The 25,294-nt window shown below is 50.4% G+C and overlaps 1 protein-coding gene across 1 annotated transcript; it reads right to left on the bottom strand.

The window, feature by feature from the left end:
• Window positions 1-2,057: 2,057 nt before the first annotated feature.
• LOC115470958 (putative solute carrier family 22 member 31) lies at window positions 2,058-25,294 on the bottom strand. Its single transcript, XM_030204605.1, has 9 exons — window positions 24,846-25,294; window positions 18,513-18,616; window positions 14,580-14,734; window positions 10,469-10,637; window positions 5,667-5,812; window positions 5,182-5,290; window positions 4,886-5,100; window positions 3,968-4,079; window positions 2,058-3,139 (listed from the first exon to the last, which is right to left on the bottom strand). The coding sequence occupies exons 1-9, from the start codon at window positions 25,209-25,211 to the stop codon at window positions 2,716-2,718; spliced, it is 1,800 nt and encodes a 599-aa protein (XP_030060465.1). The 5' UTR covers window positions 25,212-25,294; the 3' UTR covers window positions 2,058-2,715.

Consider the following 25,294-nt stretch of genomic DNA (forward strand, 5'->3'; position numbering starts at 1 on the left):
TTTAAAACAAATCGGAGAAAGGTTTTCTTTACCCAACACATAATTAAACTCTGGAATTTGTTGCCAGAGAACGTGGTGAAGGCGGTTAGCTTAGCAGAGTTTAAAAAGGGGTTAGACGGTTTCCTAAAGGACAAGTCCCTAAACCACTACTAAAGGGACTTGGGAAAAATCCACAATTCCGCGACTAACATGTATAGAATGTTTGTACATTTGGGAAGCTTGCCAGGTGCCCTTGGCCTGGATTGGCCGCTGTCGTGGACAGGATGCTGGGCTCGATGGACCCTTGGTCTTTTCCCAGTGTGGCATTACTTATCTACTTATGGACTTGTAGTGCTCATTTCCCCATTACAGGTCCTAAGAAAAGCAAAACTACACATCCCAGCATGCACTGGGGTAAACCCAGACCTAGCTCAATCCTGTCCTGTGAATCTGTATCCAGTTGGCAGCCTTTTGCTTGCATGATGACAAGTGAGTCTCCTCCTTCATCTTGAAAGGCACAGTGGTGCTGTCCTCAAAGCCCATCTTTACACCCCTCTTTCCTTACTTTGGTTCTGTCCTCACAGAGCATCTATGTAAGCCTCTGTCCATAGTAAGTAACCCTTCCCACCCAATTTGGTACTGTCCACACTGTGCTTGTGGGCTTCTGGATAGGCACAATGGTACTGTCCTAAGAGACTGTCTGTGTAATTCTCTTTGTGTAGTTTGGTACTGTCCTCACTCAGTGCCCCTACCTAGGCACAATGGTACTGTCCTTAAAGAGTCCATGTACCCTCCTTATTCCCCTTGGGTAGACAGCAGGTATCAGCAGGGTCTCAGAAAGCACAGAAAGTTACTCTATACCTATATGTGGGCATGGTGCAGTTTCACAAAGAATGCCGTCTCTCCCCTCGAAGGGAGATGACATATTTTGGAGGCTTAATGGCAGTTCTGCCTGCAAAAAGCAGGCCACAATGTAAATGGAGCCGAGCATCAGCCTGAGTTTCCGGTGGAAGAGATAATCAATAGAAATCAAACAAAATAAAACATGGAAAAGAAAATAAGATGATACCTTTTTTATTGGACATAACGTAATACATTTCTTGATTAGCTTTCAAAGGTTGCCCTTCTTCGGCAGATCGGAAATAAGCAAATGTGGAAGATGACAGAATATATATGTGAAACATCCAAGCATTTCATTGACAGTCTAACAGGGTGGGGGTGGGTAGGAGGTATGCATGGGAACATCAAAGCATTTCAGAGATAGTCTAACAGGATGGGGGTGGATAGGTGAGAGAGGAGGGTGATAAACATAGCAATACAACTTTATGGTTTATAATGGGCTAGAAAACCCAGATCTTTGTTAAGTCCTGTCTGTTGGGTGTCAAAATATTCAATCATTCTGACTTCAAAGGTCTTACGTTCCTGTATTGTTTTAAAGTTACCTTTCAGGATTCTTACTATGAAATCACCGGTACAATGTTCTGGTCTTGTAAAGTGTTGGCCCACAGGGGTGGGGGCTTGACTGGCACCGGCTATTTTTATGTGATGTCTATGTAAATTAAATCTTGTCTTAAGCATCTGGCCTGTTTCTCCAATATAGCATCCTTCGTTACATTTTTTACACTGAATGATTTATACCACGTTGGAAGATGAGCATGTGAAAGATTCCTTTATGTTGAATATTTTTCCTTTGTGAATGACTATGGGGTCCTGTGAAATGTTTTGTCATAGCTTGCAGCTGGATATATTGCAAGGATGTGTGCCCTTCTCTTCTTTTTCAGTCTGTGTTGGGAGTTTACTTCTGATTAGCTTGTGTTTTAAGTTGGGTGGCTGTCGGAAGGTCAGCATTGGTGGGGCTGGGAATATCTCTTTCAGTAATTCATCCTCTTAGAGTAGAGGCTAAAGATCTTTTATGATTTTTCGTAATTTTTCCAGCTCTGGAATGAAATGCTTGGATGTTTCACTTATATATTCTGTCATCTTCCACATTTGCTTATTTCCGATCTGACGAAGAAGAGCAACCTTCGAAAGCTAATCAAGAAATGTATTAAGGTATCATCTTATTTTCTTTTCCATGTTTTCTTTTGTTTGATTTCTATTGATTACCTCTAAAAGTGGACTAACACGGCTACCACACCTCTCTACTTACAGTGGAAGACAGGAAGTAATTTTGCTATCTCTTCTTCTGAGGGGCAGTGATGTAAGGAACAACATCTTTACTCTGCTGTTTTCTGTCATGCTGGGTTCAAGGACTGGAGAATTGCATCCAGAACATATCACACCAAGCCAAGCAAGGCTGTGAATAACCATCTGAGCTGGGCCTTCGAGTAAATGGAGGGAAAGACCGAGAATGGCCAGCTACTGCTTCCTGTCAAACTGATTGCCCAGCACATATGAACTCTACAGCAAACATTTTATGAAGTAAACGAGAGACTGTCTTTGCATTTCCATCTGTTCAAGTGAAGACATTTGTTCTTGAAACTGGAATAAACTGGTTTCCTTTTCAATTGTGACCAGTAAACTTATTTCCGATTTGGAAACCACAGTCTGTTGCCCAGTATGAGAAGCTTCACTGTAAGCTGTGGTCACTGGGATGGCCTCACAGAGTAATCTGTCCCTCTGAGAAGGGACCCAGTGTGAATCCTGGTAGTTTATGTGAACCTAAGTTCACAGGTACAGTGTACTTAGCTGTTCTTATAGACAAAGAAGAGGAAAACATCCTTTGTCAATCATGGTCTAAGTGTCTAAGGTCAGGGCCTGGTTGTCCTCACCCTGCAGGTGCTCCAAGAGCCGGCGGTCAGCTTGATACGGAGAAGGTTCTCTGCTCAGCATTTTCTTGGTGGCAGTCATGAGCCGGGAATAGTTCTCTGGGTTGTAATCACTGTGGGGGGTTCTGGATGAGGAGAGCAGCGGCAGGTCATCCTTGGCATGAGACAGGAAGAGCGGTGGCCGACGTAGGCTCTCTCCATCCCTCAGAGATTCAGGCAGACTCTTCCGTTTGCTTTCTGGCAGGAGCATAATACTCAGCACCGAGAGGATGGCAAAGGAGGAGAAAACCACATGATGCAGGAAGAAACCCTTCCGGTTGTGCAAGTCCATGATGGGAACTGTTGCCCTTCCTACGAAGCTGGCGGCCAAGACCAGACCCAGCCCTGAGCCCCTGCAGGAGGAGGAAAAGCATTCAGTTGGTCACTGGAGCCCCAGAGCAATGGCTGCTGGTAGAGACAGCCCTGTCACGCCGAGACTAACAGACAACAGATCTGACCAATTCTCCCACAACAGTGCAGGTGTCTCTTTTCTTCTGGTCCCCCCCCCCCCCCCCCCCCATCATGAAAAATCTTCTCAGATTCTTTATCACCTTCCCTGGAAAGTCTTTCTATGTATCCATCACCCTTTCTAGGAGAAATAATTTCTGATGTTAGGCCTGCCCATCCCCTGCAGTCTCTTACTGTGACCTTTTGTCCTAGATCAGTAATCCAAAAACCAGCCCTGGGGGCTCCCAGCCAGTTGGATTTTCAGGATATGCACAATGAATATTCATGAGATTTACAGCATGCAGATTTCTCCCATGCAGATTCCTTGTGGATATCCTGAAAACCTGACTAGCTAGAAATGCCCAGGCCAGGTTTGGGAATTACTGCTCTAGAGCTCTCTGTCATATCTTGTCCTCATCTGGCTGTGACTTTTGACCTCTTCGTTCCTCTGCTTCCCTGCACAGGATGTGGGAAGCAGCTCATCACTAGGGATGGGGAAGGGCTGTCCTCACCCAGTGGCGTTCCTATCCTGTTCGCCAGCCGGGGCGGGTCACCACTGCATCTCCCTCCCCAAAGCGCGTCACCAGACCTTTCCTCCCAGCAAGGGGGGGTGTGCGGAACAGGAAGTAACGAGAGGGGGCAGGGGACCGGCAAACAGCCACACACCCCCTTCCTGTCTACACCCAAGGCGGACCGACCCCACCACCCTGCCCTTGGTACGCTACTGTCCTCACCTGATCACCGTGGGAAGGACCTCACTGGCAAAAAAGATGCTTAACATCACTACGGCGTGTGATGCCAGGATGCCCAGTATGGAAATGGCCAGTTCAATTCCTGGAAAGAGGTCTGAAAGAGGAAAGAAGGTGGAATGTGAAAAGCTCAGACGCCTGGATGGTAATTTTGATATCAAAGGTACCAGCCATAAACATTAACACAGTCCGTGAGGCAGGCGTGAACGATCCATCTCACATTTTCAGGTTTCGCAGCTCGGCCCCGACCTCTGCAAACACCATGCATAAATGTGTACTTTCACGCGTGTATGTCACGGAGCAATTTTATAAGTGCACATCTGTGTATACAACACTTTTATGCACAGAAAAAGTTTAAACAATTATCCCCTGCTGAGAGGTAAACACAGCACAGAGAAGCAGGAGAGCAAGAGAAAAACAGGGAAGCTAAACTACCCAGAAATTACCCTGTCAGTGTCGGGAGGGGTGTCCTGAGAGTGGGGAGGGGGATAAGCACATAACCCCAGTCATTACCAGGAGAGGGGGTGTCCTGTGTGAAGGGGATAAGCAGAGGCAGGCCCCCTGAGGCGGGGGCCTCAGGTGGCATTCATTTGGTGTCAGCATCTCCCCCTTCCCCGAGTTTACCTTCTTTCTTCATGTTCCAAAAGCTGGCGATGGCAGACGTGATTCCCATACACTACCCTGCCACCGGCACCCGCCTCACCTCTCTGATGTAACTTCCTGTTTCCTCAGAGGCAGCCACAGAAGAGAAGAGGGCCAGTGCCGGCGGCACGGCAACGTATGGGAAGCGCTGCCACCATCTACTTTTGGAACAAACTCAGGGAATATTGGAGGAAGGAAGGGGGGAGATGCATCTCGGCCCGGGGGGGTGGGGGGGGAATAAGCGAATAACCCCATGCTTACACTCTGTCAATGCCAGCAGCAGCAGGGAGGAAACTCCTGTTAAAATGGTGCAGAGGAGGAGGATGGCACGTCGGCCAAACTTGTTGACAGTTCCACACAGGAACAGACATGAGACGGCCTCCGTGGCCGCCATTAGAAAATAGACAAAATAGAAGGTGGGTCCGTAGCCCTGCAGATTCTGTAGATAGCAGTGTCGGATGCCTGTGCCAATAAACCTGCAGAGAGGAGACAGAATGAGGTCAGCAGAGGCGAGAGCCCGTGATTTGGCTGGGAATAAGAGGAGAGCGCTTCCTTACGCTGTGAAGCCCAGAATGAGGCTGTTTTTCCAAATGACACGGGTACGGAAGAGGTCACACACTGAATGATATCTGGCCTGTACAGGACCTTCAGCTATCGAGTCCATCTCTGAGGAGACAAAAACAGCGGGAAAACATCACCGACACAAACATTGCGAGTAATGCAATGAGGTGAGGCAAATTCAGTCCACTGTGGCATCACCTCAGCCCAGTCATGGCATCTAGAAAAGTCTTAGCAAGGTGGAGAAAGGGCTTTGCAAGAGCTGGATTGACAAATCACTGAGCCCATCGTTTTGTGCCCTGTTCTGGGGTCCCTGCTCCCCTTCTGATGCACCCTGTTCTGGTGTGTCCTGCTACGTTGTGGTCTCCAGCTGGGGTTCCTGAGGCCCCACACATCGGTACCAGATGCATTATGTCCTACACCTGCCATTCCCGCTTCCCTGCCTCCCCTGCTCATGCGATGTCCTTGAGGTTTCTTGCATTACCTGTAAACAGATTATCTTCATCATACATTTCACTGTCTAGATTCACTCCATTGCCCTCTGAAAAGCGTTGCAGCTCCTTCTTGGCCCGATCCAGCTGCTGTGTAGCCAGCAGCCAACGAGGTGACTCTGGGAATAGGGAATGGCAGCTGGAGAACAAGGAATTGGGGGGGGGGGGCAGAGGACACCAAGAGACAGAACAACAATACAGATATCAGTTCCAGAAGTCAGCCCACCCCGTCCTATGACAAACATCCCAGCTGTGCAGTGCACCAGCACAATTTTCACATCCAGAGGTTACAGATGCAGAGAAGGAAAGGTTTCCAATCAATTACTTCAAAATCTTCCTGTGCTGCTACCGTAAGAACTCAGGAATCATCCTCACTTTAATATTCCCTTATATGTCCTATTTGTCCTAATTAGATTGTAAGCTCTGTTGAGCAGGGACTGTCTCTTCATGTTCAAGTGTACAACGCTGTGTACGTCTAGTAGCGCTATAGAAATGATAAGTTGTAGTAGTCTTTGGGATTCTGGAATCTTGCTACTGTTGGGATTCTGTGTGGAATCTTGCTACTCTTTGGGATTCCGGAATCTTGCCTCTCTTTGTTCTTATCCCTTATGTGTGCTGTTTGTCCTAATTAGATTGTAAGTTCTGTCGAGCAGGGACTGTCTCTTCATGTTCAAGTGTACAACGCTGTGTACGTCTAGTAGCGCTATAGAAATTATAAGTTGTAGTAGTCTTTGGGATTCTGGAATCTTGCTACTGTTGGGATTCTGCGCGGAATCTTGCTACTCTTTGGGATTCTGGAATCTTGCTACTGTTGGAATTCTGCGCGGAATCTTGCTACTCTTTGGGATTCCAGAATCTTGCTATTCTTTGTCCTTATGCCTTATTTGTCCTGTTTGTCTGTCCTTAGATTGTAAGCTCTGTCGAGCAGGGACTGTTCAAGTGTACAGCGCTGTGTACGTCTAGTAGCGCTATAGAAATGATAAGTAGTAGTAGTCTTTGGGATTCCAGAATCTTGCTACTCTTTGGGATTCCGGAATCTTGCTACTCTTTGTCCTTATCCCTTATTTGTCCTGTTTGTCCTGATTAGATTGTAAGCTCTGTTGATCAGGGACTGTCTCTTCATGTTCAAGTGTACAGCGCTGCGTACGACTAGTAGCGCTATAGAAATGATAAGTAGTAGTAGTAACTAATGAAAGGAGGCTCTGGGATGAGGGATGAGGGGGTGGAGGAGTGATGTGCTTCCTCCCGGCTCTTACAGAATGGTTTCCTTGTGCTTGGACCCTGGAGTAGCGTCCTGGACGCTGGAGTACTCAAACTGACTGATCTCAAGAGTCAGAAGGAAACGCACATCTTCAGGAGCTCAATTTTCCCCATGGCCTGCTTTGGATAAGGAGACAGAGTAAATCTGACTCACTGAACTTGCGGGCTGTACTACAGTAGGTGCTTAGCCAAGAGGAAACAGATCCACCGTGGCCCAGGGAATTAGGAAGCCCTGGGTCCCAATAATACGCTCATTAGCTCTGCTGTGTAATATGTGGGTGCACGCTCGGTCCGCATTATGCTACATTTCTTAGGCTGTGTGAGAGACGCTCCATTATAAGAAAGTTCTCCTGACAGGACTGAACTCTAAGAGGTTCTTTCTGACAGTACCAGAGATACCGTCGTGCCTAAAGATTTGGAGAGTTCAAAACGCTGTTTTCCTCTCCATTTCACCCAGATCAGACTGAAGAGCCTGAGTGAAGGCAACAGAGGTGATCCTGACCGACACACAGACTTGCAATACCATTAGCACAGAGCTTCCCAACCTTTCAGTCATATGGACCCTCTTATTAACCTCCGAAAAGTTCACAGACCCCCAATTTATTCCCAGGATCCCCTCCCCTTAGCACCAAACATCCCCACCAACCTTCATCTATCCTCTTCCTGACTCCACCAGACTCTCTCTAGCCAGTCCTCACCAGCCTCGCTCTCTTCCCCTCCACCCAAACCCCAGCAGCCCTTTCCATCTAGCCATTAACCATCTGTCAGCCAGTCTCTCTCCCCTTACCACTCGCCATTAGCATCTCTCCCCCTCTCCAGCAGCCTCCGCTCACACATATTATAACAGTATGAGGAGACACTTTTTCTCCTCTGCGTCCTGTGGACCCCCTGTAGTAACGGTGTCACAATCCTCCAGGGCTCCACAGACCACAGGCTGGGAACCGTCACTTGAGCGTCATCGATGCTATAGTGAACTCCATACTAGCCGTCCATCAATCCTGTACAGACGAGGTGGCTAAACTAGGTCCCATCCCTCTTTGTCCACCCCCCCCCCCCCCCCCCCCCCCCGCCTTAGTACAAAGGAACCAGAAACAAGTCTGGTAAATCACTGTGATATGCAGTCGGGAGCGTCTATAAGAATCTGTACAGAAGAAGAAGTAAACATTCTGATCAAGGGGGATCATTTCAAAGTCGAGGCAGCTGAACTGCTGGTCACACACGTGTCCTCCCGAGACGTGGGCTGCTGCCATCACAGCTCAGGTGGTCCTCGGTATTGGCGAGCAGGCTATGGATTTCCAGTGATATACTGGTCCACTGCCGGGGAGCACAAGCATGGAAAAACTAATAATTACAGACACACCAGTACATTACTGGGCTCAGTTAACATTTGTACCCATAACAGCCATTACGGAAGGAAGTCCAGACTGAATCAGGGGCAGCGGGCATAGCAACATAGTAGATGACGGCAGATAAAGACCTGTATGGTCCATCCAGTCTGCCCAACAAGATACTTCATATGTATACAAGAGTTTGGTTTGATTTGTCCTTGCCATTCTCAGGGCACCGACCGTAGAAGTCTGCCCAGCACTCTTCTTCTACTAAAAGTTCTGAAGATTCTGGAATCCCAATTAGTAGCAGCATTCCATGTAGAACCCCAAAGAGTAATGTGGAGGGGCATAATCGAATGGGGATGACCATCTCTAAGGGCGCCGATTTCTAAGGACGTCCCGGGAAAGGGGCGGGGAAACCGCTATTATCAAAACAAGATGGGCGTCCATTTTTTGTTTCGATAATACGGTCGGGGGCGCCTAACTCTCAACATTTAGCTCGACCTTAGAGATGGTCGTCCTTAGAGATGGTCGTCCCCGGTTTTCAGCGATAATAGAAACTGAGGACGCCCATCTCAAAAACGACCAAATCCAAGGCATTTGGTTATGGGAGGAGCCAGCATTCGTAGTGCACTGGTCCCCCTCACATGCCAGGACACCAACTGGGCACCCTAGGGGGCACTGCAGTGGACTTCACAAATTGCTCCCAGGTGCATAGCTCCCTTACCTTCGGTGCTGAGCCCCCCAAATCCCCCTAAAAACTCACTCCACACAACTGTACACCACTACCATAGCACTAAGGGGTGAAGGGAGGCACCTACATGTGGGTACAGTGAGGTTCTGGTGGGTTTTGAGGGGCTTACATTTACCACCTCAAGTGTAACAGGTAGGTGGAGGATGGGCCTGGGTCCACCTGCCTGAAGTGCACTGCACCCAGTAAAACTGCTCCAGGGACCTGCATACTGCTGTGATGGAGCTGGGTATGACATTTCAGGCTGGTATAGAGGCTGGCAAAAAAAATTTTTTAACTTTTTTTTTTTTAGGGTGGGAGGTTGTTGGTGACCACTGGGGGAGTAAGGGGAGGTCATCCCCGATTCCCTCTGGTGGTCATCTGGTCAGTTCAGGCACCTTTTTGAGGCTTGGTCGTGAAAACAAATGGACCAAGTAAAGTCGACCAAATAATTGTCACGGACGCCCTTCTTTTTTCCATTATCGGTCGAGGATGCCCATCTCTTAACCATGCCCCTGTCCCGCCTTCGGTACGCTGCCGACACGCCCCCGGGAACTTTGGCCGTCCCGCGATGGACTGCAGTTGAGGACGCCCAAAATCTCCCGATTTGTGTCGAAAGATGGGCGCCCTTCCCTTTCGAAAATGCCCCTGATAGTAACAGGATAGTAACAAAGTAAATGACGGCAGATAAAGACCTAAACGGTCCATCCAGTCCGCCATTGTATGAGCTACTTTATATGTATCTTTTTATTTATTTCAAATATATAGGCTGCTCTTTCCGAAGTTCAAAGCAGGACCAAGCAAATCAATCTCTGGCCCTGCCACTACCCCCGGGCAAGGGCGTAGCCAGACTTCAACAGGAGGGGGGGTCCAGAGCCCGAGGTGAGGGGGCACATTTTAGCCCCCCCCCCCCCCGGCGCCACCAACTTTCACACCTCTCCCCCACCACCGCCACAACCCTCTCGACCCCCCTTCCCGCCAACCCTCTCCCGCCGCGTACCTTTGCTGGCAGGGGACCCCAACCCCCCCCCCCCCCAGCCGAAGTCCTCTCCTCGGCCGTGCGGCGTTGCTTGCTGAATGATCTGATCAAGTTTCTGTGCGATCAGATCATTCAGCAAGTAACGCCGCACGGCCAAGGAGAGGACTTCGGCTGGGGGGGCGGGGTTGGGGTCCCCCGCCAGCAAAGTTATGTGACGGCGGCAGGAAGGGGGGGGTCGAGAGGGTCACGGCAGGGGGGTCCAGGGCCAAATCTACGGGGGCCCAGGCCCCTGTGGGCCCCATAGTAGCTACGCCCCTGCCCCCGGGATCTCTAGTTGCCGATGTTGTGTTGGGCAAAGTATTGGTGAAGTCATGACTCAGTGGCCCAACTCATTCCGCTGCCTGTGGACTGAATTATATTTGACTGTTCAGAGTTAACTCAACTCTCTCCTTAGGACTCTTCAGCAGAAGATCACAGAGGTCAGAAGCTGGTACTCACCCCCAATACACAAGCAGCAGTACTTGTGAGGTGGTTATCACACCCTGTAGAATGCGCCACTCCTTGGACAACACAGCCAGTCCTGGTAAGAGCAGTTCTCCCGCAACCCAGAACAAACCAGCAATCATGGTGATCATCAGCCTGTGTGGAAGATCACAGATTTCCAGCCCTGTGGTGGAGCAAACAGCCACTTAAGATTCACTTCTGCATTTTGGGGGGAGGGGGGGGGGGAATAGTTGTGCATATTGTGAGGCATCACCGTTCTGGGGAGGGCTGAAAGAAACAAGACCCTTCTCTATTCTACGTTCAGTTAGAATATATTATGCCTTGCATTGTGTTATTCTGTGTTGATATTTCTGAAAATTTTCCACAAACACATTTCAATATAAGATTCATTTCTGCACCTTTCGGACGCTCATGATCAGGAGGTGGAAGACACTTTGAGCAGAGACCTGCAGAAACCCTGCAGTCTCCCTCCGCCGTCCTAATCCAGCTGTTTACAAAGTATTACAGTGATGTGTTCATGCCAAAACTAATATTAAGAGTCAGTAAGCAAACACTCAGCCATTCCACGCTACAAGCCAGATATACTTTAACTCTCTCCGGGGCGGAGCCCCAACTCCACATCCTCAAGAGAGTCCACAGGGCAGAGGGAACAGGAGAAGCCCTATGACACAGTCTCCCAGCACCAGAGGACTCCATTCAAAGCACAGGGACGCCTGATAAAGCAGATGGAAGAATGTTGCCCACTCCTTTTAAAACCTCTCTGCTTTCTAAAGTACACAAATGAAAGATGTTGTGTGTTGTGCAAGGTAAATCCTAAGAGGTCAGTTTACGTTGTGTAATTCTGGAGATTTTCAACTCTTTGTGAAGATGGTGGAGGAGGAGGAGGAGAAAGAGCCCCCAGCACCCAATCTGAAAGGCAAGTCACTTAACCCTCCACTGCCTCAGGTACAAAAACCACGCTGTGAGCACTAGTGTACGTGAAAAAGTGTGAGCTAAATCCTAATAAATAAAATAAACATAAACCTTCCAAAGAGAAGCTTCAAACTCTCAAGAAATAATAGCACTGAAAGGGGGAGGGGAATGTGCAGAAATATTCAGATCTCTCTCAGGCTTTGCATTTTCCATTGCAGGGAAGGTGGATCAGAAGAACAGAAATGGAAAGAAAAAAAACTTTACCAAGAGTTTGGAGGCAGGGCCGTGCCTAGGGTCTCTGCCGCCCCCCTGCAGACTATCAGTTGGCGCCCCCCCCCCCCCCCCCCCGTGAAAATGATCACCCCCCCCCCCCCCCCCATGAAAATGATCGCTCACCACTTGCCACACTGAAAGGAATTGTCAGCAATATTCTTAGAAACAAATTGCTATACATTGCAAAATAAGATAGCAGATGTAAATTCTCAAAGTGGACATATTCCAAATGCTAAAATGAAAATAAAATAATTTTTTTCTACCTTTGTTGTCTGGTGACTTTCTTTTTTCAATCATGCTGGGCCAGTATCTGATTCTGCTGCTATCTGTCCTCTTAACTCCATTTCCAGGGCTTCCTTTCCATTTATTTCTTTACTTTTCTCCTTTCTTCTTCATTTCTTGCTCTATATCCATTTCCAGCAATTTCTCCTCTCTCCCTGGGTCCTGCCCTCCCATCCATGTCCATTCTTGTCCCTCTCTGCCCTTCCCTCCTCCATCCATAGCCAGCAATCCTCCTCTCTCCCCTCCCCTCCATTTCCAGCAATTTGTCCTCTCCCTGGGCCCTGCCCTCCCATCCATGCCTCTCTGCCCTTCCATCCATTCAGGGTCTGCCCCCCCTCTCACTCCCCATTCCATCCAGGATCTATCCCCCCTCTCTCACTGCCCCCTCTTTTCGGCTCCCAGTTCCCACCTGCGGCTGCCCCTAGTTCCAGATCCATTGATTCTCCCATCCACCCCTGCCCCAGGCATGACCCCATTCTCCCTCCTGCTCATTTTTCAGACCCCAGTTCCAGCTCCATGCCCCTTCTCCCATCTGTCTCCCACCCAGTCCCTTCTGCCCATCCGAGTCCCCCTCACCCCATCTGTCTCCCACCCAGTCCCTTCTGCTATCCAAGTGCCCCCCACCCTCACCCCATCTGTCTCCCACCCAGTCCCTTCTGCCCATCCGAGTCCCCCTCACCCCATCTGTCTCCCACCCAGTCCCTTCTGCTATCCGAGTACTCCCCCACCTTCACGGTCACCCCATCTGTCCCCCACCCTCACCCTGCCTCCAGTCTTTAAAAAGAAATTGCTGACGTGATAGCGAGCGCAGCACCTCGTGTGCAAGTAAAAGAAGCGAATCCGATCATCTCATTGGGCCTTCCTTCACTGTCCCGCCCTAGAGGAAATAGGAAGTTGCGTCAGAGGAGGGCGGGACAGTGAGGGAAGGCCCAATGAGATGATCGGATCTGCTTCTTTTACTTGCACACGAGGTGCTGCGCTCGCTCGGCAAATAAATTTAAAGGGCTGGTGCGGGAGGGGGGGGGTGCCAGGATGAAGAGCAGCGGGAGCGGCGGCACCCCCCTCTCTGGTGCCAAAAGATTTAAAGTCCTCGGCGGGGTGAGGGTAAGCACCGCGGCGGCGCCCTCCAGAGGTGGGCGCCCCCCTGCGGCGCTTACCTCGCTTACCGCATCGGCACGGCCCTGTTTGGAGGATTCCAGAAGAGGTGAATCGTGTGACAGAACTTAAGCACACTTCACACAGGGACACTTACCCTATGGTAAGGGTAAGACATCAGTAGCAGGGGCACAGCTACCACTGAACGAGCCCAGCAAAATGCCCAGGGCTGCCCAATGGTAGGGGCTGCCTGCTGTTGCACCCCCTTCCCCTGTGGGTCCCAGCATCTCTCTTCCTCTACAGGTCCCAGCATTCCTCCCCTCTGCCTCCCCCCTGCCCCTGCACCACAGGCAGCAGGATAAACAGGCTACCTGGACCCTTCCACTGCTCCATCCCACCTCTTTGATGTCACTTCCTGTTTATCTTGCTACCTCTGCCAGCTAGCTGTTCATGGTGCCTCTGGAGAGCTGCAGGTGGAGGAGAGGGGGGTTTTCAGATATGCTACAACCAATGGGGAGGGGGGAGTGCAGAGGGGCAAAGATGCAGGAGACAGAGGAAGAGCAAGATATCAGACTTGCTGAGAGGGGGGAGGAGGAGAGGAGGGGTTAGAGAGATGAGTGGACAGAGGAAGGGGGTAGGGGATCAAGGATGCGGGGGAAGAGCGAGAGACCTGAGGAAGAAAAGGTGAGAGATGATGCTGGACCCAAGAAGGTGGAGTAGAGAGAAAGAGAGAAGAAAGGGAAGGGGGAGAGGGATGCTGGACCCTGGAGTAAGTAGGAAGAAAAGAAAGAAAGAGACTGACCGGACCCAGAGGGGGAGAGAGGGAGAAAGTGATGCTAGACCGTGGGGAGGGGGAAGAGATGGGCCCTGGGATGGAGGTGTGAAGGAGGCGACAAGAAAAGCAACAAGCTGGATAAGTGGAGAGAAAGGGATGGGGATATTGAAAGGGCAGATGCTGAACATGGGAGGGGGATAGGGATGTAGAGGAAAGATGGACAGTGGACACAGAGAAGAACTGTCTAAAGGACAGGAGACCCTGAAAAGAGATTTAAGAAAAACAGGAAAGCAGGAAAGAGAGACAACAAAAGTAGAAAAAAAGGTATTTTTTTTCCTGAATGTATTAATTGTTATATATCAGCTTTGGGAAATGTGTCTCTCTTATATCTTGCTTTTCAGTGTCTATTTCTATTACTTTGAAGGTTTTCTATATAGGGCTGGAATGTGTTTGTTGTTTGCAACATTTGTTTACTAGAGCTCTGAAGGGATTCCCCCATCACCTTCAGAAGATACTATTATAGGGGGCCGTCTTCATTTTTCCACCTGAGCCCCTTAAGTCCTAGCTACGCCATTGATCATCAGAGATCAAAGAGGGATGTGAAACCCACCAATGTTCCAAGTACTGAAAAATGACGTGGCTGAACAGCAGAGACACAACTGATAAATGCAAATAAACGCACATCAATGATTCAAGCCTGGGAGAGAATCTAGTGAGGAACACCTGCCCTCCCCAATGCCAGCAAGATTCAGTCAATGTGGCACTTACGGGTGATGTAGAGGGTGAGGAAAGATCCCGCCAGAGCACTGCCATAAAACACCCTTATCAGCACGAACATGATATAATCCAGCGAGACTGCCACTCCCACACCCGCAAGGATCACCAGCACCACAGAGAAGGCAAAGACAGGACGCCGGCCAAACCTAAGAGAGAAAAAGCAGAGGATCAGTGGGGAGGGAGGCCAGGGCTGGCTCTTGTGGTGATTATCTGAGTGGCCACACAGGGTGCCGATATGCCAGTGACCCCCTTCATTGTAACAGAATTCAAAGGCTAATCCATGTGCAGAACACTCCTCCCCGGGAACTCCGTTCACTGGGTAAATCTCTCTTATCTGCACCCTTCTCCTCCACCGCTAACTCCAGACTCCGTTCCTTTTATCTTGCTGCACCATATACCTGGAATAGACTTCCTGAGCTGTATCTCTGACCATCTTCAAATCTAGGCTAAAAGCCCACTTTTTTGATGCTGCTTTTAACTCCTAACCCTTACTCACTTGTTCAGTACCCTTATTTTATCATTCCCACTTTAGTAATTCCCTTATCACTTATTTGTCCTGTTAGTCTGTCCTAATTAGATTGTAAGCTCTGTTGAGCAGGGACTGTCTCTTCATGTTCAAGTGTACAGCGCTGCGTATGTCTAGTAGCACTTTAGAAATGATAAGTAGTAGTAGTAGTCTTTGGGATTCCGGAATCTTGCTACTCTTTGGGATTCCTCATGGAATCTTGCTACTCTTTGGGATTCCGGAATCTTGCTACTCTTTGTCCTTATCCCTTATTTGTCCTGTTTGTCTGTCCTAATTAGATTGTAAGCTCTTTTGAGAAGGGACTGTCTCTTCATGTTCAAGTGTACAGCGCTGCGTACGTCTAGTAGCGCTATAGAAATGATAAGTAGTAGTAGTCTTTGGGATTCCGGAATCTTGCTACCCTTTGTCCTTATCCCTTATTTGTCCTGTTTGTCTGTCCTAATTAGATTGTAAGCTCTTTTGAGAAGGGACTGTCTCTTCATGTTCAAGTGTACAGTGCTGCGTACGTCTAGTAGCGCTATAGAAATGATAAGTAGTAGTAGACTTCATACATTTCAAATTCTTGCTGACCTCCTTCTAGTCTGCTCTTTCACTTGCCAAACAGGACTACTACATCCACTTGACAAACTATCTTGGTTCAAACCCTTGACGTCTACTGAACTCTCTCCTCAAAGTGCCTTCACTTTCTCCCCAGACTAAGGCTGAGTACTTTTATGATAAGGTTTACAAGGTTAACCTTGAGTTCTCAACCAAATCACCTCCACCTCTCCTTCCCCCAGTCCATTCTGTCAACCTTTCTTCAACCCCTGCTTCCTTTTCTGAAATCACTGAAGGGGAAACTGTACATTTTCTTTGCTCCTCCAAACTGACTACCTGTTCCTCTGATCCTATTCCCACCCATCTACTCAGCACTCTCTCTCCTATTGTCATATCCCCAATCTTTCACTTTCCACTGAAACTGTTCCAGATGTATTCAAACATGCCATAGTTACACCACTCCTCAAAAAACCTTAATTGGACCCTACCTGCTCTTCCATCTATCACCTCATCTCCCTGCTCCCTTTCCTATCCAAGATTTTTATTTTATTTTAGTTACATTTGTACCCCGCGCTTTCCCACTCATGGCAGGCTCAATGCGGCTTACATGGGGCAATGGAGGGTTAAATGACTTGCCCAGAGTCACAAGGAGCTGCCTGTGCCTGAAGTGGGAATCGAACTCAGTTCCCCAGGACCAAAGTCCACCACCCTAACCACTAGGCCACTCCAGATAATTAAAGGTGCTGTTCAGTGCCATTTTCTTGACTTTCTTTCTTCTTAAGCTATTCTTGATCCACTTCAGTCTGGCTTTCGCCCTCTACATTCAACTGAAACAGCCCTTGCTAAAGTTTCCATTCCAAAGGTCTCTATTCTATCCTCATCCTTCTCAATCTATTTGCTGCTTTTGACACTGTTGATCACCACCTATTCTTTGATACGCTGTCCTCACTTGGATTTCAGGGCTCTGTTCTTTCCTAGTTTTCTTCTTATCTCTCTCATTGCACTTTTAGTGTATACTCTGATGGATCCTCCTCTACTTCTATCCCACTATCAGTTGGTGTACTTCAGGGCGCTGTCTTGAGACCTCTTCTTTTCTCCATCTATACTTCTTCCCTTAGTGCTCTGATCTCATCCCATGGTTTTCAGAAAAACCTTTATTCTGATGACTCCTAGATATACCTCTCCACACCAGAAATTTCAGAACGAATCTAGGCCTAAGTCTCAGCCTGCCTGGATGTTTCACCAGACTGAACTTCTTATCTTTTCCCCTAAACCCATCTCTCCGCTTCCCCCATTCTCCGTCTCTGTGGATAACCCTCTCATCCTTCCTGTCTCATCGTGACCTTGGGGTCATCTTTGACTCCTCTCTCTCTTTCTATGCACATATCCAACTGACTGCTAAAACCTGTCATGTCTTTCTCTATAACATCACCAAAATTTGTCCCTTCCTTTCTGAGCACACTAACAAAACTTTATCCACACTCTTATCACATCTTGCTTAGACTACTGCAACTTGCTTCTCATAGGTCTCCCACTAAGCCATCTCTCTCCCCTTCAATCTGTTCAAAACTCTGCTGCACAGTTATATTCTACCAGTGTCACTATGCTCATATTAGCCCTCTCTTCAAGTCTCTTCATTGGCTCCCTATCCATTTCCACGTACAATTCAAACTCCTCTTATTGACTTACAAGTGCAATCACTCTGCAGCTCCTCATAACATAGTAACATAGTAAATGATGGCTGATAAAGACCTATACGGTCCATCCAGTTATACATGGTATGCAATACTTTATATGTATACCGAGTTTGATTTGTCCTTGACATTTTCAAGGCACAGACCGTAGAAGTCTGCCCAGCACTGTTCTTGTAATAAAATTTCTGAAGCTAACGTCGAAGCCCCTTAAAATTTACACTCCAGCCCATCCATATCTCTTCAGTCACAATCAAGGCACAGACCGCAGAAGTCTGCTCAGCACTGGTTTTGCTTCCCAATTATCGGAGCTGCAGGTGCAGTGGCGTAGCCACAGGTGGGCTTGGGTGGGCCAGGGCCCACCCATTTATGACTCAGGCCCACCCAACAGTAGCACATGTTTAGTGGTAACTGGTGGGAATCCCAAGCTCCGCCAGCTGAAGATTTCCCCCTGATGGTAACAAAAACGCTACTCTCCATGACACCGGCACCTGCGCATGCTCAGTTTTCAGTGCATTCCTGCTGCCAAGGTGGAAAGAAGCATTTTCCCACCAGCTGAGATTTTTTCTTTTTTTTTTTTTTGGGGGGGGGGGGGGGGGAGAACACTTGGTGCCCACCCAATTCTTGCCTAGGCCCACCCAAAATCTGTTGTCTGGCTACGCCCCTGTGCAGGTGTATGAATTTTCAATGGTAGATTTAGCGCTTGTTTAAGGCTGTCTTCGGACATATTTTGTTTACGTCTGGTATGAAGTGGGTGTAAAGGACAGAGGTTTTACCCACCCACCCCTCTTAGGAGTTGTGCAAAGATGTGAGTGACGAGGCATCCCTGAAGCGAGGGACCAAGACTGAGCCAGAAGGGAATCTATTTTCCTGTACCAAGGAAGTGCTGAAAATTGTGACATGAATCACAGACACAGATAACAGAAGTGTGTGGAGTATTACAGTATTTAATTAATGCTTTACAATCTCAGCACAGAAAGAAGCTACATCAAAGCAGTATATGCTTTGCAGATGTCTTCACAAAAGCAAGTTAGAGCAACCCATAGCTGTGTTTGAGTGATTGTTTCAAGGAACTTGTACACAGGGCCTTAAAAGGGGGGGGGGGGTGAGGTTCACCTATTTGAGGAGAGGGGACACAAGAGCATCATCCCTTAAGGAGGGGGGGTTTACCTGTCACAGGCACAGCCAAACACGAGGAAGCCACCTAGCCAGCCGATCAAATAGCTGACCTTCTCCAGAGGAATCTTCCAGCGTTCCTTGCACACCAGATCCCACTGTTAAGCAAAGAGACAGACATCACTGCACTGAGACCAAGAGAGAACATCACACCAGGTGGTGAACAGGCCTCAGGCTCTGGAGTTGTGGAGCAGAACTGCCCAGCCTACTGCTCTCTACTAACCCTCCACCCCCTCACCACACTCAGTTCTGCTCGGTGGAGGGGGGGGGGGGGTAGTGTCTCTAAATGGGTTAGGTTTCTACATGACCCTACAGAAGAGTGGAGAAAGTACAAAATGAAAAGCCACTATATTCGGTAGGAGAAAAAGGACCTCAGTGTGTCAACACAGCATTACACGTGGGCTGCCCCTGAATTTGGGGTATCCCTTACACCATATCTCCAAAATATAAAGTATCTGGGTCCAAATTAATGTCACTTTATTTGCATATTCATAAGTGCTCAAAATAGTGTTGGTCTTAGAAAAAATTCTAATTCACACATCTGCAAAAAGTGATTCTTTCCAATGCCAAGACAGCTCAGTGCTGTTGAAAACCCCAAGTTACTTAGAGGCATATTTTCAAAGCACTTAGCCTTCCAAAGTTCCATAGAAACCTATGGAACTTTGGAAGGCTAAGTGCTTTGAAAATATGCCTCATAGTAACTTAGTAGATGACGGCTGAAAAAAGACCTGCACGGTCCATCCAGTCTGCCCAACAAGATAAACTCACACGTGCTACTTTTTGTGTATACCTTACCTTGATTTGTATCTGTCTTTTTCAGGGCACAGACTGTATAAGTCTGCCCAGCACTATCCCCGCCTCCAAACCACCAGCCCCGCCTCCCACCACCGGTTCTGGCACAGACCGTATAAGTCTGCCCAGCACTATCCCCACCTCCCAACCACCAACCCCGCCTCCCAACCACCGGTTCTGGCACAGACCGTATAAGTCTACCCAGCACTATTCCCCGCCTCCCAACCACCAGCCCCACCTCCCACCACTGGCTCTGGCACAGACCGTATAAGTCTGCCCAGCACTATCCCCGCCTCCCAACCACCAGCCCCTCCTCCCAACCACCGGCTCTGGCACAGACCGTATAAGTCTGCCCAGCACTATCCGCACCTCCCAACCACCGGCTCTGGCACAGACTGTGTAAGTCTGCCCAGTACTATCCCCACCTCCCAACCACCAGTTCCGCCTCCCACCACCGGTTCTGGCACAGACCATATAAGTCTGTCCAGTACTATCCCTGCCTCCCACCACCGGCTCTGGCACAGACCATATAAGTCTGCCCAGCACTATCCCCACCTCCCAACCACCAGCCCCGCCTCCCAACCACCGGCTCTGGCACAGACCGTATAAGTCTGCCCAGCACTATCCCCACCTCCCAACCACCAGTTCCGCCTCCCACCACCGGTTCTGGCACAGACCATATAAGTCTGCCCAGTACTATCCCTGCCTCCCAGCACCGGCTCTGGCACAGACCATATAAGTCTGTCCAGCACTATCCCCGCCTCCCAACCTCCAGCCCCGCCTCCCAACCACTGGCTCTGGCACAGACTGTATAAGTCTGCCCAGCACTATCCCCACCTCCCAACCACCAGTTCCGCCTCCCACCACTGGTTCTGGCACAGACCATATAAGTCTGCCCAGCACTATCCCCACCTCCCAACCACCAGTTCCGCCTCCCACCACCGGTTCTGGCACAGACCATATAAGTCTGCCCAGGACTATCCCTGCCTCCCACCACCGGCTCTGGCACAGACCGTATAAGTCTGCCCAGCACTATCCCCACCTCCCACCACCGGCTCTGGCACAGACCATATAAGTCTGCCCAGCACTATCCCCACCTCCCAACCACCAGCCCCGCCTCCCAACCACCGGCTCTGGCACAGACCGTATAAGTCTGCCCAGCACTATCCCCACCTCCCAACCACCAGTTCCGCCTCCCACCACCGGTTCTGGCACAGACCATATAAGTCTGCCCAGTACTATCCCTGCCTCCCAGCACCGGCTCTGGCACAGACCATATAAGTCTGTCCAGCACTATCCCCGCCTCCCAACCTCCAGCCCCGCCTCCCAACCACTGGCTCTGGCACAGACTGTATAAGTCTGCCCAGCACTATCCCCACCTCCCAACCACCAGTTCCGCCTCCCACCACTGGTTCTGGCACAGACCATATAAGTCTGCCCAGCACTATCCCCGCCTCCCAACCACCAGTTCCGCCTCCCACCACCAGTTCTGGCACAGACCATACAAGTCTGCCCAGTACTATCCCTGCCTCCCACCACCGGTTCTGGCACAGATCGTATAAGTCTGCCCAGCACTATCCCTGCCTCCCAACCACCAGTTCCGCCTCCCACCACCGGCTCTGGCTCAGACCGTATAAATCTGCCCAGCACTATCCCTGCAACACCAGTTCCGCCTCCCACCACCGGTTCTGGCACAGACCATACAAGTCTGCCCAGTACTATCCCTGCCTCCCACCACCGGCTCTGGCACAGACCATATAAGTCTGCCCAGCACTATCCCTGCCTCCCAACCACCAGTTCCGCCTCCCACCACCGGTTCTGGCACAGACCATACAAGTCTGCCCAGTACTATCCCTGCTTCCCACCACCGGTTCTGGCACAGACCGTATAAGTCTGCCCAGCACTATCCCTGCCTCCCAACCACCAGCCCCGCCTCCCGATCTTGACTAAGCTCCTGAGGATCATTCTTTGTCCCAGAGCTGTCTTGCAATCACAGTGGCACTAATACCACACCAGGACCTGTGATGTGGTGTAAGGGATACCCCAAATTCAGGGGGAGCCCACACATATGCTGTGTTTACACATGAAGTCCTTTTTCTCCACTACTGAATACTAAAGTCTGCTTGGAAGTTCTTTGTAATAATTTCTACACATATGTTCACACATAATTACATGTCTATGACTGTATTTACATTTCATTGAATGTTCCGACCAAAATTTTCGCTCTAACATATTATAAATTCAATACAATTTATTGCAAATAAAAAGAATGGGCCCAAGAACCAAACCCTGCAGCACATCACCAGTAGCACCCTTTTCTTCAGAATGAGCTCCATCTACAATTACCCTCTGTCGCCTTCCACTCAACCAGTTCCTAATCCCCCCAGTCACTTTAAGGCGTCTACTCAGGGCACTCAATTTATTTATTAGTCCTCTCTGCGGAACTTTTCTAGGGACCATCTCCTCAATAATGCTCTATAGCAAAGCCATCCTAGCACTCAAGTCCACTTCCTACCCCAATGTCCAAAACAGTCTTGTATAATGCAGACAACACTCCAGTTCATGGTTGAAAATTCAAATTTATCTTATAATACGATCGTCATATAGCGCAAACTATGCACTGTAATAGACCAACATCCTGACGCTTGCACTACGATGGTCCTTCATAGAAACATGACGGCAGATAAAGGCCATATGACCCGTCCAGTCTCCCCATCCTCTGTAACACTTAATTCTTCCTGTTCCTAAGCAATTCTACATGCTTTTTTTTTTTTTGTTACATTTGTACCCTGCGCTTTCCCACTCATGGCAGGCTCAATGCACTTACATGGGGTAATGGAGGGTTAAGTGACTTGCCCAGAGTCACAAGGAGCTGCCTGTGCCTGAAGTGGGAATCAAACTCAGTTCCTCAGTTCCCCAGGACCAAAGTCCACCACCCTAACCACTAGGCCATTCCTCCACTCCATTCTTCCTGTTCCTAAGCGATCCCACATGCTTATCCCATGCCTTTCTAAATTCTGGAAGTGTGCTCGACTCCACCACCTCCACCGGGAGGCCATTCCATGCCTCCACCACCCTTTCTGTGAAATAATACTTCCTTAGGTTACTCCTAAGCCTATTCCCTCTTAACTTTGTCATATGCCCCCTCATTCCAGAGCTCTCCTTCATTTGAAAAAGGCCTGGTATTGCTCTCCTCCATAGTGAATCAACAATGAAGGATCAGTACAGTCCAGAAGGTAGGGGACGGGGAACGAGGACTGACCAGAACTAGAATCACATCCCTTGCATTTAACATTAATCCTGGGATCAGGGCCGCCAAGAGACTGAGCCGGGCCCAGGGCAAGGCGCGCGCCCCCCTCGGGTGGGCCTTCCCTCAACGTGTCCCGCCCTCACAGAAATAGGAAGTTACATCAGAGGAGGGCGGGGCATAGTGAGGGAAGGCCCGTCCGAGATGATCTGCTGCTTTAGAGATTTTTTTTTTTTTTTAAATGCAGGGGTCGGACGACAGACAGAAGGGAGCTGAGAGTAGGCAGGTTTAGACGGGACTGCGGCGCCGAGACTCTGGCGCCGGGCCCTCCTTGGCGGCCCGGGGAATTTTGCCCCCCCCCCCCTTGGCGGCCCGGGGAATTTTGCCCCCTGCCCCCCCCCCCCCCTTAGCGGCCCTGCCTGGGATACTTAACGGCTGACAGACCTGCAGCAGGACCTCGGAAGACTCAGAAAGCAGAGGGTTAATGGTGTTTCACACAATCCCCCTCCCCCTCTACTCAGCAGCCAAACTAGGGAGAGTCAGCCCCCAAAACCCACCTCAAAGATAAAAGACTGTACTAGGTAGTATCCTGCACCCGGCTACTGTCACAGTAATATGAAATGATTATTAAAAATGGTCCATCCAGTCAGCCCTCTCCAGATCCATTCTTCCAGGGTAACTAGACATATAAAATCCCAAACGCAATCTGACCCCCCCCCCCCTTGCCCCCATCTCACTCTTTCCCATGTCCCTTCTCCCCTGACTCTTGCTAAACTCCTCCCCTCTCCCCCTCTCAACCACCCACCCTCTGACTATTCGCCCTGCTCCCCTCACCCTATATAGCTGATGATATCGCCCTCCTTCCCCATCACCTGGCTGATGACCTCCCAATATTTTTTCCTCCCTATACAAGGCTAATACTGTACCTCCCCCCACCCCTCCCTAATACCTGGCTAAAACTGTCGACTATCACCTGGCTGATGATATCCCCTCTTCCTTTTCCCCCTCCCCCAGCTAATGATGTCCCTTTGCGTCTCCCCCCTCTCCCTCTTTTACCCCATCACCTTACTGATGATATTCACCCCCTCTCTCCCCTCTCCTTCCCCCCTCACCTGACTGATGATGCTCTCCTCTCCCTTCCCCCATCACCTAATGACCTCGCCCTCAATTTCTCCCTCACCAGGCTAATACTATCCCTGCCCTGGCTAACAGCTGTCCTCTCTTCCCCTCTCCCATCACCTGGCTGATATCTCTCTCCCCCCCCCCCTCAGGTTGCTCCCCTCTTCCTTCCTCCTCACCTGACTGATAATGCTCTCATCTCCCTCCCCCTCCCTTCCCTATCACCTGGCTGATGACCTCCCCCCTCCATTTTCCCTCCCCCATCAAGCTGTCTTCCCTTCCCCCCCCCTTCCTCTCCTCACCTGGCTGATATCTCTCTCTCCCCCCCCCCCCTCAGGTTGCTCCCCTCTCCCTTCCTCCTCACCTGACTGATAATGCTCTCATCTCCCTCCTCCCCCCCCCCCCAGGCTGATAAGGCTCCCCTCTCCCTTCCCTATCACCTGGCTGATGACCTCCCCCCTCCATTTTCCCTCCCCCATCAAGCTGTCTTCCCTTCCCCCCCCTTCCTCTCCTCACCTGGCTGATATCTCTCTCTCCCCCCCCCCCCTCAGGTTGCTCCCCTCTTCCTTCCTCCTCACCTGACTGATAATGCTCTCATCTCCCTCCCCCCCCCAGGCTGATAAGGCTCCCCTCTCCCTTCCCTAACACCTGGCTGATGACCTCCCCCCTCCATTTTCCCTCCCCCATCAAGCTGTCTTCCCTTCCCCCCCTTCCTCTCCTCACCTGGCTGATATCTCTCTCTCTCCCCCCCCCCCCCTCAGGTTGCTCCCCTCTTCCTTCCTCCTCACCTGACTGATAATGCTCTCATCTCCCTCCCCCCCCCCCAGGCTGATAAGGCTCCCCTCTCCCTTCCCTAACACCTGGCTGATGACCTCCCCCCTCCATTTTCCCTCCCCCATCAAGCTGTCTTCCCTTCCCCCCCTTCCTCTCCTCACCTGGCTGATATCTCTCTCTCCCCCCCTCAGGTTGCTCCCCTCTTCCTTCCTCCTCATCTGACTGATAATGCTCTCATCTCCCTCCCCCCCCCCCAGGCTGATAAGGCTCCCCTCTCCCTTCCCGATGACCTCCCCCCTCCATTTTCCCTCCCCCATCAAGCTGTCTTCCCTTCCTCTCCTCACCTGGCTGCCGATGTCCTCCTTCCCTCTCTTCCCCCTTCTCTCCCCCCCTACCTGACTGATGATGTTGCTCCGGAGCCCCGCGCTGCTCCCGTACTCCCAGCCCTGGGTGCAGGGGCTGCTCTCGTTACTCCGCTGCTCTCCGGGCTCCTGGTACCGGGACAGCTGGCAGCGGCTCCAGCCGGCGGAGGACGGGGGCAGAGCGGCGTCCAGCAGGTCGGAGCCGGACAGGTTGCGGAGGGGCAGCGGCAGGAGGGAGGGGTCGGGCCGGCAGTGGTGCTCGGGCTCCTCGGTGTAGAGCAGCTCCGAGAAGAAGCCCAGGGCCAGCGCCACGTTGGGCAACCAGAGGGCGGCGGCCAGGAGCCTGGAGAAGCGACCGAAGCCCCCGGTCCGGGGCAGGATCCGCCCGTCAAAGTCCATGGGGGGAGGGGGCGGACGCAGATCCGGAGGAAAGACCAGACGGGCTGGGTTCTGATCCAGGCTCTGGCTCCCAAAGACAGCGA

The sequence above is a fragment of the Microcaecilia unicolor genome, chromosome 5, assembly GCF_901765095.1.
Source record: "Microcaecilia unicolor chromosome 5, aMicUni1.1, whole genome shotgun sequence".
NCBI lineage: Eukaryota > Metazoa > Chordata > Amphibia > Gymnophiona > Siphonopidae > Microcaecilia > Microcaecilia unicolor.

What these genes read in the sequence shown, in the direction of transcription:
- LOC115470958 (XM_030204605.1), bottom strand. Translation starts at nt 25,211, where the DNA reads ATGGACTTTGACGGGCGGATCCTGCCCCGGACCGGGGGCTTCGGTCGC. An exon ending in GGAGCAACATCATCAGTCAG is followed by an intron (nt 18,617 to 24,845) that starts GTAGGGGGGGAG and finishes TTTGCTTAACAG; the next exon opens with TGGGATCTGGTGTGCAAGGA. An exon ending in CTCATTCTGGGCTTCACAGC is followed by an intron (nt 5,101 to 5,181) that starts GTAAGGAAGCGC and finishes TCCTCTCTGCAG; the next exon opens with GTTTATTGGCACAGGCATCC.